At 37.0% G+C, this 13,146-nt stretch overlaps 1 protein-coding gene across 1 annotated transcript; it reads left to right on the forward strand.

The window, feature by feature from the left end:
* Window positions 1-3,346: 3,346 nt before the first annotated feature.
* On the forward strand, window positions 3,347-10,909 carry LOC309703078 (uncharacterized protein; the record flags this gene model as incomplete). Its single annotated transcript, XM_082527782.1, has 10 exons — window positions 3,347-3,383; window positions 4,671-4,868; window positions 6,318-6,584; window positions 6,707-6,985; window positions 8,990-9,277; window positions 9,357-9,473; window positions 9,632-9,700; window positions 9,860-9,910; window positions 10,008-10,071; window positions 10,174-10,909. 9 exons carry the CDS (start codon window positions 3,347-3,349, stop codon window positions 10,061-10,063), a joined length of 1,362 nt encoding a protein of 453 aa, XP_082383908.1. The 3' UTR covers window positions 10,064-10,071; window positions 10,174-10,909.
* Between the last annotated feature and the right edge of the window lie 2,237 nt (window positions 10,910-13,146).

Consider the following 13,146-nt stretch of genomic DNA (forward strand, 5'->3'; position numbering starts at 1 on the left):
CCCACTAAGATGGATCAATTACAAAAAACCTATAGATACAAGAGTAAATTTTCCCAACATGGCTGAAAATACTATTTAATGTGCAGCTTTAGATGACAAACTCATTATACACATAAAACAAAATCTCTACAAACTCTAAAAGACAAAATGCACAATCAGGGAAACACACAGCAGCAGGCCTCTCTTCATCCCTGTTTAGCACAGGTGCAAAACACATAAATAGGTGTTATAATGGATAAAAGTCAGATTAAATTAATATTTTTTCCTTTCAAAGTAATCAAAAGCACTTTGGGGACATTTAGCTCTAAGAACTAACACTTAGTAAAGCAACACCAAACTTAAACTTATAAGTTAGTACAGGGAGAGGACCTACAGTGAATGTGCCTTACCAGTGTGGAGATCATGCAACTCTGTCTGGGAACCTCCACATATGCAACATGTTTGCTAGCGGTGTCCCACTGACTAATGCCCCCGACAACATTGACATGTGGAACCTTATTATTACAAAAATTCAATTTAAATAATAAAAAATAAAATCTATGCAATGCAGTTTTGTGAAAGTTCACTGTGACTCACACATTATTACATAGTATATTATAGCTGCAGCTACATACTACATATATACATATAAATATATAAATAACATTATGATTTATGATTTGCTTCAAGATATGTTCTCTAACTGCACCTTTAGAGGAAGCTAATGTCTTCCTTCTCATTATCTCCGTCACTACCCAGAGCTTGTGACCACACAAGGGTAGGAAGATAAATCCAGATAAAGCCAGAACTCATCCCTAAAACACAGTTATGACTTCAACAATTATCCAGTGTCAATCATGGCTCAGAGTTGGAGGTGCTGATTCTCATTTCCTCCTCTTCACACTCAGCAGCAAATCGCCTCAATACGAGCTGGAGTCCACCATCTTATGAAGTAAAGGGTGCAGGAAGCACAACTGTGTTTCACCTATCCGGTTGTTCAGTGATGACGCGACGAATCCTACTTCCGGGTCTAAAGTAGTCTGCGTTTAATATGGCTTTTGTGTTGTTAACATGTTTAATGTTATGTATTTTCTTCTATTTGATCTCAAAAAGCTCCTAAAACAGTCAGTGATCACTGTTGACCTCCCTCGGCTTTTATTACCACTAATCATTTATTTAAGCTCAGTTTTTAAAACCTTAGGATGTAACTACAGCCCAGCCCATGCAGCAGTATATGAATGACTAACCTCGTATTGTGGATGGATTATCTCAGTTGTTCTCCTGGCTGAAGTTTGGTCCTTTTACAGCATCCTGCCATGCGATTACATTTGTTCCTGACCACCGAGAACACTCACGTTAACTTTTATCGAGTGGAAAAAAAGTTAGCTTGTTTATATTATGCTAACATACCTGTGTCGCTAGCGGTCACGTAGCACATCATTATATACCAGCTAGCCCAACTTCAGTAACCCTACAAACGTCACTGCTGTTTAGTTTTCTGTCTTAATTTATGTTGGAAGTGATAACAGAGCTGTACCTTTTAATTTGTTTCCAAAACCCCGCAGTCAGGACATGCTATATTGTATTTAGATAGAAGCTAGCGAGCTAACTCCCTGCTAACTTCTAACTCCGTTAAATGTCATAAATTCCGTTTTCATGGATGCCTGGATGTTAAACTCAATTGTTACACCTGGTAGTGCAGAACGCTGATCATTTTATTAAAGATGAAAGATTTTAGACAGTTTTTCAACTCTCAGTAATGCCATAGTGATCGTTTGATATATGGACCTGCAGCGGAGTTTAGACCCAGACATGGCTAGTGACGTCAGACTGAACAATCGGATAACTGTACGTTATCAGATTTCCATGGTAACTCTGCCTTGCTGAACTGCTTGCTTCCTCTTATTGCTTCCTTTATTTGACTTACACCGTTAATTCTGTAAAACACATTCAAGTATATAAACAGCTACTTTGTTTGCAGCTTTGCTCTGCTATCTAAAAATGTAGCCATGGAAATGAGTAACTAAGTGTGTAAGTGTGCTTTTTAGTTACTAAGTGTAGCTAAAAGGCACTTTCATTATTTATTAATACAGCAGTTACAACTACTTGTAAGAAAACAGAGAGGAGCTGAGAAAGGGGGCAGGACTTCATCTGGTCTCACGGTCACTTCTGGTTAAGGACACATTTCTATTTTAACTAGTGCACGCTTACTTTCTGTGAGTGAATTTATGACCAATCTAAGATGTCACCACAGTGGAAAGATATGTTAAAGGAATCTGCATTAGTTTAATGAAATAAAAATAAAATTACTGTCAGTTCTTGATTTCACTGCTGTGTGAGAAAGTGTGTGGATTACCAACATCTGCTGTGAACATTTGCTGTCAGTAAGTATGACATCTCTGTTTATCAGCTGGTATGGGGGCTCACCTCAAATCCATTTAATGTATATTTGAAGCAATGTAATGATTTTGTGCATCAATATTTAGTGTATCGTCATCTCCTTGTAAAGGAGCAGCAGCAAACTCAATGACTACATCTGTGACAGGAAGGGAATGGTAAAAGTTTATTGTCTTGGTTGTGTTTAATCAGTCGTCTTCATTTATGCATCTACTGCAGTTTAAAACGATATGAATGATGTGTACATGTAGTGTTTATGAGGGTAATTATTACTGGTGATAAAGCTCCTAATAATCAAACCAAGCATACAAGCAGCAGACAAAGGCAACAAAATATCAGTCGCTGCTTCTGTCGGACCTCAGTCAAATTTTAATAGAATAGAATTCAAATTTATTGTCATTGCACATGCACAGGTACAGGGCAACGAAATGCAGTTTCGTAATGCATGTAATGCCCAAGTCTGGAGTTATTACAGTATATACAAAAAGTCCATAGACAGCACTCTAAGCAACCAGGAAAAACGTATTACTAACCTGTTACTTTAATATCTAATGCTTGATAGATACTTGTTAGCAATCTGAATCTGAACAATGTTTCTCGTTGTGTTTCTGGGCTGTAAAATGAACTAAAGTACTTCACAGTTAAAGCTTGTCTTTGACTTGTGTCTATCTCATTTTGGGCACTCAGTCAAGCTATTATTGTTTAGTTTCAGTATATATATATTTTTTACAGCCGTTCTGATAAAAATCTGCCTGAAATGTTTCTGCAGGAGAGTATAAATGTATCACATGATGTGGTGGTCAGACTATGTTAAGTTGTTATTTCTGTGTAAAAGGAAGGAAGCAGAGAGAAGTTTTAAAACCTCTTTGTTTCCTTCACAGCTCTTTGGTATCTGCTGTGCTGCTGCTTCACTCTCTCTCTTTACAGAAAGTTGTAAAGGTTTTCAGACGTGTCACTGCTGGATGTGAGGATGGGAGCCACTTTGCTCTGTGAGCTGGGCCTATTCTGTGAGTACATCACTGACTCCTATTTTTTGATTCATACTGATCCATAAACATGTTTTAGTAAGAAGAACAGAGCATCAGTCATTTGTACCATTGCAAGTCATGTGATCAGAGGACTCTCATGTTTGTTACCAACATGGTTGTTTGTAGACTGGATTAGATTTTAGTGCACTGACTCAGATCAGAGTGGAGCTGCTTTAGTTTATCTAAGAAAGGTTTATTTTCTCCATCAGTGATAATTTGATGCTGATTAAATCGTAATACAAAATGTAACCAATCATAGTAGACAATGATAAAACGCCTAGAGGCAGTGATTAAAGCCAGTGCTAGATTTTAACAGCATTTTATTGCAGAAATATTCTTCCTTAGTCAAGGTATAAAGAGTACTAGACTAATCCTGCTCCTGACTAAATGAAACTTGCTTCCTAAAGGAAGATTAGAGCTCGTCCAGCCATAAATGGAGATTTAAAAAAGAAAACTGCCAGTAGGCAGGTTTAACTTCAGATGAATGTTGTTTGCTATGACACATAAATATGTCAAAAATGGTCAACAAATATCACCTTCTAGACAAATTCTTGTTGACAGAAGTGACCCACTGCAATTTGTCAATGGCATTAATTTTTGAGATTTTTTTCTAATATACAAAGTAAATACTGGGGAGATCATTTCCCTTTTGGAACCCAGTCTTTCACTGGCTGCCCAAAGAGGATGGCCTGTACCATTTCAGGTCATATGATCAGAGGACACTCATGTCTGTTATCACCATGTTTGTTTGTAGACTGGATTAGATTTTAGTGCACTGACTCAGATCATAGCAGACATTGAAAATCTCCAAGTGTTTTAAGGAGCTTGGTAAGAAAGCGACTGGACTTTAAACACTAGTGGGATTGTTCCTTAAGAAGGTCATTAACTCACTATTGATCATGTGCCTCAAGAAATGAGACACATCATTACCAACAGTTTTTTTATTTATGTTACATTTTGGTGTCTTTAGTTTGATAATGTCTGAAGTTTCTGTCTTTATTGTAGTGCTCTGTACGCTCGTCTGCAGTGGACACGCTCAAGGTGACTGAACAGTTTTCCTTTTTCTATTTCTTCCTTTTTATTTAATAAAGATTATTCTCAACCTGTATGACTCTAATGCAGATCCTATTTGTGTTTCTTTTTTTCTATTTATCACAGTATTTTCATTTTGTGTGAATATATATAAAGTGTTATCAATCAATGTCTTGCCTTGAGCATTAAATAAGTGTTTCAGATTGCTAATTGTCTGTTTGTGTTGGATTCTAGATGCTGTGCTCACTATTGAACCCAGCTGGTCCAGTTATTTCACTGGAGAGTTTGTTACCTTCAAGTGTGACATGAATGAAGGAAGAGACACTGACTGGTATTATGCACTCAACAAGGATGGTCGAGAGGATTTCCCCTACAGTGCACAAAAAGACTACAGATTCGAAACATATCGCAGTGGTGAATATCAGTGCTCTGGTAGATGGAAGGAGTCAGATTATACAAAGAACAGTAATACTGTCTTTATAAGTGTATTAGGTAAGTCCTCAGTGATTAATAATGTGATGATTCCAGTTAAAATTCTCATCTGAATTATTAAAAAAAATCTGTTTAATAAATGTTTCATTGAAAGTATTGTATTTCTGATGTATTGAAACATTGAACTTTAACCATGACCATTGCATTTTACCTAACTTTGTTCACAGTACACACTACAACCAAAATACTCAGACAATATGTTTCTTGTCATTACAACATGTGCATGTTTTAATGTATAACAAGAATAACTGTGGATGAAATGTAATTTAAATAATGAAAAAAGAAACATCAAAAGCTCCACATAATTTAAGGTGACGATGTTTCTGTTATCTAAATGTGAAACCAGGCAGATCCCTCTGAACCCATCGTGTGTTTCCTTCAACAGTGAACTTCATTAGTTTACATTCAGTGTGACTTCTTCAGGCCAAAGAATGGACAAACATTTGAAATGTGCTTATTTAGAGATCTACAACCTGAATTACCTGACTAACCTCAATATTGTAGCTCTCTTACTATGTCAGAAAAAATTAAAATGATCTTAAACTATATTAAAAAAATAAATTTAATTAGGATTAGCATTCAACTTTATTGTCATTACACATCTATAAATACAGGTTAAGGAAATACAGTTTGCATCTGTTTAGAGTGCAAGAGTAGTAAGTGCTTAAAATAGGAGCAATTATATACAGATAAGGGTAGTATAAATAAATGGTGGGATAGTTATGAACAGATTATATACAGAGAGAGCAAATATACAGATGACCTACAGACATATGTACAGATATACAGATGATCTATATAGTATACAGATGTTCTGTATTGCTATACAGACGGGCAGAAATACAGATGTACTATGAACAAATATAAAGTTTTGCTAAATATATACAGATGTGCTACATATGGTAAACAGATCTACAAAGTGCTATGAATATATTCACAGTGGAAGCGTAGCGCTCTGAACAGACTATAATAGTGAACAGTGTACGCACTATACCAGAGACTATACTGGTTCAGTGTCCTAAACTATAGCAGTAACCAATGTAAGCATATTCTGAATGTTGAGAATGAATGACAGTCATGATCATGGTCATTAGGAGGGATAAGTGGGTGTGGATGGAAAGGTTCAGCAGGGGACTGAGTTCAGTAAGCTGACAGCTGTGGGGAAGAAGCTGTTCATAAACCTGCTGGTTTTAGTCTGTAGGGTCCTGTAGCGTCAGCTGAAGGGGAGGAGCTGGAAGAGTTTATTGGCAGGATGAGAGGAGTCCCTGAGAATGATGCGTGCTCAACAAAGACATCTCTTCTTGGAAGTTGGAATTTAAATAAAATGAAAGCATATTTTAAAATGTTTTTCAATGGCTTTGTGTTTTCTTTTCGTCTTTTTGATAACAGAATATAGACCCTGGGCCACACTGACAGCAGGAACAACAATCATACCAGTAGGGGGCAGTGTGACACTGACCTGCTCTCTGCAGAGCTCTGATGGATGGAAATATGAGTGGTTCAGACGAACCCAAACAACCTCTGAAGTTCAAATCAGAGATCAACAAAACAGAGATATCAGAGTATCTCAAGGAGGAATCTACAGCTGCAGAGGAACAAGAGGAAACCCAGTTTACTACACTGATATAAGTGATCATGTCACCATTGAGAAAACCAGTGAGTTCAGTAATTTAGTTTGAAATATACATTCACTCATGATTATCAAACATACAGTGTGAAGTTTTCTGTGTTGATTTCATGTTTCTATTTGTATCTCAACTGTTAATATGTGTGAACAGTTTCCAATAAAGTTGTTGTAAAACAACGACCCAACTGGCCTCAGATATTCAGAGGTGAGACGATCACTCTGACATGTGAGGTGCAGGAAGGAGGTGAAACCACTGAGTGGGAGTATGAATGGAGAGGACCCAGGACACCCACACAGTGGACACACAATAACGATGTGACATTCAGAGTTTCTGAGTCCAGCAGTGGAGACTACATGTGTAAGAGTCGACGCAGAGATGACTCATATTCTTCAACAGAGTGGAGTGAAGCCTTCACATTGTCAGCATCAAGTAAGTCATGTTTGTTGTTGTGAAGTAGTCAGACTCGAATGTCAAGGAAGGTGGTAGGGAAGCAGACTATGCAGACATTTTAGGTTTCCAAGGTGAGCAATTTATTTACAGTGAACTTAATTTTAATGTAACTTAACAAAACTTACCCCAAATCAATTCATTTAACAAAACTCAACATGACATGGCTCTGGCGCCATGGCTCTGGTGACACAGCTCACCTCTCCACTCTCCTGCATCTGGTAGAGACTGGCTTTAAATAGGGCCATCAATTTCCCTCCAATTGCCCAGCCAGTACCACTCACTCAACTGAGGGATCTAAAACTCTACACAGATTATCTAAAAACACAAAACCTCTACACACTTCTAATATGCACATTTACACAACTAAATGGCAGTATTAACACAAGGAAAAACATTCAACAAATCCCTTTAAACATTAACACAAACAAAAGGAAGCATCTCTCTGGAAAAAGAAACCCCTCCACTTGGTTTGACCTGATGATGTCATGTGTGACATGATCAGGACTTTAAAATGAGGAAATGCCAGGCGGGCGTTTCCCCACACCTGACACTCATGATGACTGAAAAGACAAACAAAGTAAGTATGAACAAATGACTTAATCTGTAACATAATAAAGTATAAAGAAACATAACTTAGTATTTGTCTTAATTTGCAGAATGTTTGATTTGCCGGCAACAAAACGCTTACACAAACAAACCCGGGATAGTGAGTGAAGTAATGTTACTTGACAAATAGCAAATCATAGCAAATACATAGAAACAGAATAATGTGTACAATGTGCAAAAAAAAGGTAAACACATATGGGACAAATGGAGAGAATTACAACTGCTTCTCCACTTTGTCACAGTTGTGTGATCTCCATTTGACAAATGTCATCATGGTCAGCACAGGATGAATTCAATGGTCTACAAAGCATGTTACATTGTTAGTCAGACAAAGAGCTGCAGCTGATAGTAGCCTCATTGTAGACAGTTTGTCACCACTTTGTGTCATGAACTTTCAGCTGGTATAGAGACGCCAATGCTGACCTGCTGCTCCATCACCTGAGGACAATAATGACAGAAATACAAAAACAGAAAAAAACTGACAAGGTGGAAAAATTATTATTACAAACAAACACTGAGGTGATGTCTGTGGAAATACAAAGTGGACAGAATGTGTGGGGTGAAGATGTAGCATATTAACCATATTACATTATCCTTTTTATAATAGATAGTAAGATTTATATATTTTTTTTAATTACTGGTTGTCTTTGTGATTAATGGAGTTACAAGAAGTAATGCAATATTTTCCTTGTTCAGTTGCATTACTGTTGAAGATTTTTCTTCTTTCTCTTTTTGTCAGGAAATTGATGCTTTCAAAGACTTCATTTAAGAACAGTGGTAGATAAATCATTGCATTTTGTTGTATTGATGGAACGAACAGTGATGTGTGACTTTTTGATATTAGTGTGTATTTTTGCAACAGGAAGTTTATAGATACAGAGAAATATATTGATGCGTTTCTTCTGGTCATGTAGGAAGAAGACTATCCGCTAATCAAACCAAACTTGCCATGAACAAATAATCTAAACAAATGAAAATGCTTTATGAAAGTCTGAAATTAAAAATCTCATAAATAAAGTGTTTCTATTTCAAATTTCTCTGTGCAGCTACTAGTTGGACTACTACTAGTCTGGGAATTATAAACTTCAATTGGGAAGAAGTTCTGTGTCTTCTGTTGTGGTACTCTTTTATAAATCCAGAGAAGAATCATAATGAAACAGAAAAAAATAAACACTAAAAGAATAAAATGCATTATCGGCCTCTGTAAGAGCACTCATACCATTTCAGTTTGCTCTTATTCCTTCCTATGTGTTGTTGGAAACTGGAGAGCAAGTTTATTCCCAACAACATACAGACACATGCAGATTACATCAGACTGGTGTGATCCCAGCCTGTGTGTGGGGTATATATTCATATTTTCTTTCTGTCTTTGTTTAGACTCAACAGCAGATCAACCAAAGGCCCAAATAACTTCTGATATGAGAGACATTCCAGTAGGGGGCAGTGTGACCTTGACCTGCTCTGTGAACTCATCATCATCTGGATGGAAATACTACTGGTACAGAGATGAGAACTCCTCTGAACCTCTGACCACACAAGATGCAGTTTTCCACTCAAATGGACAAATCAGTGTCTCACAGGAAGGACTCTACAGGTGCAGAGGAGGAAGAGGAAACCCAGTTTACTACACAGAGGACAGCCAGTCAGTCAGCATTGATACAAAGGGTGAGTTTATAATATATTATTTAACTTTTTTTAACTTATAACTTAGGTTCAGTTTAAAACGTATGTTTCTTATCCACAGTAGATGTCCCGAGTCCTGAAATCTCTTCATTTCCTATTCTGATAAGCATTGGAACAATTTCTGGAATTACATTTATTTTCATCCTGCTCTTGTTGTATTGCTGTAAAAAGTTCAAAGGTGAGATTTTCATATTTTTCTTCTAATATTACATATTTTATATCTTAAATGATTAAATACACAGATGCAGCATTGAGTCATAAAATGCAAACTGTTCACAAGAATGTATAATCCACAACAACATAAAACAAACATCTAATTTTACATTTTTAATGAAGGTGCTGCTAATGAGCAGACGCTGAGTCAGGATGAAGATCAGCAGCAAGTGTACTCCTCTCTTCTTCATGGTTAGTTTTTCATGCAGTTTCAAATATTCTGATGCTATTTGCAACAAGACTGTACTTGTTACATCTGCTGCAGCTTTTAATATAAATGTTATTTGTAAGAATATTTGTGTTTAATTTAGTATCACAGACATGAGGTGACTGATTTTCTCTGACCTGCAGGTGATCGTTGTGTCTATGAGACAGTCAGAAGATGTGAAAACACTGAAAATGGTAAAGTTTACACTTTCATTAATACAGAGCTTGTGGAAGCTGGATGATGATACAGTAACTGTGTTTAACATGAAAGTCAATCAGATTCTTATTTCAGGTCCAGCAGAAGGTGATTACAACAATGTCACATCTGGGATTCAGCTCAGTCATTAACAAGACAAGTGAGTGCACAAAATGTGAGGTGATGACCATGAGAAAATACCTTGATAATTATCATCATTAATAATTACACTTGAAATGCTTTCATTTGATCACCTGAACAGGGCAACGTGGTGACCCAGAGGAGAGCTCTGACTACAATAATGTCAATCCAAATTCAGCCACAGCTCTTAACAGCAGCTCTTCAGCTGTTTTGTAATTGTCGATTGAGCCAGCACCGAAAATGTATTTAATGGTAAAGAAAGAAGACTCCACAAGAACCACCTGCAGACCACCCTGTGTGATGCTGCACTTGCCAAAAGACAAACTCTTGCAGTACTCCATCCATGTCAGATAAAGTGACACTGCCAGAGACTTCCCATTCAGGCAAACACCAGACCTCTTATATCCATCAGATCACTTGAAATAACTGTACATACTTCTTTCTCCCATCATTTCTTTTAAATGTCTTATACTGTAAATATTCTAATTTTATTGTGAACGTTCATTTTAATCAGCTTTCTTATTATTTAAATATGTTTCATTATAAGTCAAAATTAGTTTTGTTTTTTTTTAACCACTTTTTTAACCCTTTAAGACCTACCATAGAACCAAGTCTGCCAGAGCTTATATTATATTTTACATGCTGTAGTACCATTTTGGGAACATTTCAAGTTGCTATACATCAATACAACTGTTATTGCCCATATTTTAATAATATGTATGCATTAAGTCCATAGTAACTACATTAATTGCAAAAATGTGCAATAAACTACAAAAAAACCTGAAAATTGTTTTTGGTTTTTTACATATATTTCTGCTTGGAGAAATTTAAGAGGTTTATCCCTCAAAACTTAAAATACAAAAAAGTTGCAAAAAAGAGTTTACAACAACAGGTATTTTATTTTGAGTGTCTTCATAGTTTTATTTTTGAAATACACCAATTTTTATATACTGCAGGAAAAACGAAAAACAATCCTATGATGCAAATTTTCAAAGAAAACAGCATGTGCATTAAAATAAACTATTTTCAGCAGTGCAATTTGAGTTCTAAGCATCCCAGAAACTATTCAGAAAAGCATAAAGTCAAACATGACTTATAAAAACACAAGTATATAGGCTTTGAAGGCCTACAAGTAAAAAACTACATTTTCTGCGAAAATGATGTCTCTTCCGGTTTCGGGCAGGTAATAGCGGACACGCCATCGTTCGCGCTGAATGTGGGAAGTGTTACGAACAGCTGATCGGATCGGCAAAGCGTGTTTCTGGAATATTATGTTTTTGTTTCTGCAAGGGCTTTTTATGCAGTTTTTGCAAAGCTATATGTGGAAGGAAACCGTGACCGAGGAAAAGCTGATGGCATGAGATGTAAGTACAACTCTTCCGGTTTCATATGCAAAAAAATTTATTGCGCTAGCTTATGTGGTTCCGGTTCTACAGGGATTTAAAAATAGTTACGCAAAACCAAGCGTGCCAGCTCCGACAGGCTTTAAAGGGTTAAAGAAAGAGAACAATCCATTTACTGTTTCTGTCATATGATGACTGTGTGGCAGACAGAGCAGGACCTTAAATTCAGAACATGGTAATAAACTTTAAAAAAAAATCTTGATTTTATTCTCTGTGACTCACAGAACAAATTTAAATAGATAAGACAGAAGACACACAACCAAAGAGGGTCGAATGCGGCAAGAAACAAGGCGAGACTCAAACAATAAATGCATAAAAGGTAAAGTAGGAAGAGGAAACAGGTGGAAGAACAGCTGGCACTAACTGGGGAAATGATGGGGAAAGTAAAGCTGACCACTAACATATAAGAAAAAGGTTACCAAAAGAAAACAGGGAGTAACGAACACCTACCACAGAGACAAAGACTTAAAAGTGGAGTACGAGGATTTAACATCTATATGTTTATCTATATGCTGTTCTCCAAATAATTAATCATGCTTAATTCTAATTGAAGTATGACCCTAATTAATAGGATGAACAAGAAAAATTGTTTTAATGTCTGGATTTTGCCTGCACTGGCATCATTCACCTCCAACCTCAACATATTAGTCTCTGTGTGTGAGACTGGCTGGAGGAATGTGGTGAAGATAAGAGTGTGGAAGTCTGTGGCCTGTCATCATGTGTGAGTTAGGGCTGCTCAATTAATCGAATTTTAATCACGATTACGATCTGGGCTTTCAACGATCATTAAAAGTGACTGAGCCGATTATTAGCCCCTCCCTCGTGCTTTACTCTCGCGCTGCTCCATGTGGCAAATCGAGCGCACCTCTCTGCGTTTCGAACACGCGTCACAACAATTAAGAGGACCCGAGGGAAACTCGGAAAGCTAAGCAGAAGTTATTTGGAGAGGAGAGTGATTGCTGTTGGTTGAAGAGGGGTAAAAAAAAAAACTTCAGTGGTGTGGAAACATTATGGGTTCGCGGAGTCAGACGTGGATCAAGTAGACATAGTGTGTAAACTTTGCTACGGTGTCGTAGCTGCACCACAGAGCAACAGTGCAAAGTTCACTAAACATAGATTTTTCATTTATTTCTTATATTGCAAACATTTGCACTGTTATCAGTATTTGCACTGTTTTATATTATTTTTTTAAAGTCATTATTCAATACATTGTTATTGTTAACCCTTTAAAGCCGGTCAGAGCGGGCATGCTCCGTTTTGCATAACTATTTTTAAATCCCTGTAGAACCAGAACCGTGTAAGCTAGCGCAATCATTTTTTTTTTGCATATGAAACCAGAGGAGTTGTACTCACATCTCATGCCATCAGCTTGTCCTAGGTCACGGTTTCCTTCCACATAAAGCTTTGCAAAAATTGCATAAAAAGCACTTGCAGGAACAAAAACATAGTATTCCAGAAACACGCTTTGCCGATCCGATCAGCTGTTCGTAACACTTCCCACATTGAAACAGACGGCAGCGCAAACTATCGCATGTCCGCCATTGCCAGAAACCGGAAGAGACGTCATCTTCGCGGAAAATGTAGTTTTTTACTTGTAGGCCTTAAAAGCCAATACTGGTGTTTTTATAAGTCATGTTTGACTTTTCTGAATAGTTTCTGGGATGCTTAGAACTCATATTGCACTGCTGGAT

Source organism: Aulonocara stuartgranti, assembly GCF_965226115.1.
Source record: "Aulonocara stuartgranti genome assembly, chromosome: 3".
In the NCBI taxonomy this organism is placed as follows: domain Eukaryota; kingdom Metazoa; phylum Chordata; class Actinopteri; order Cichliformes; family Cichlidae; genus Aulonocara; species Aulonocara stuartgranti.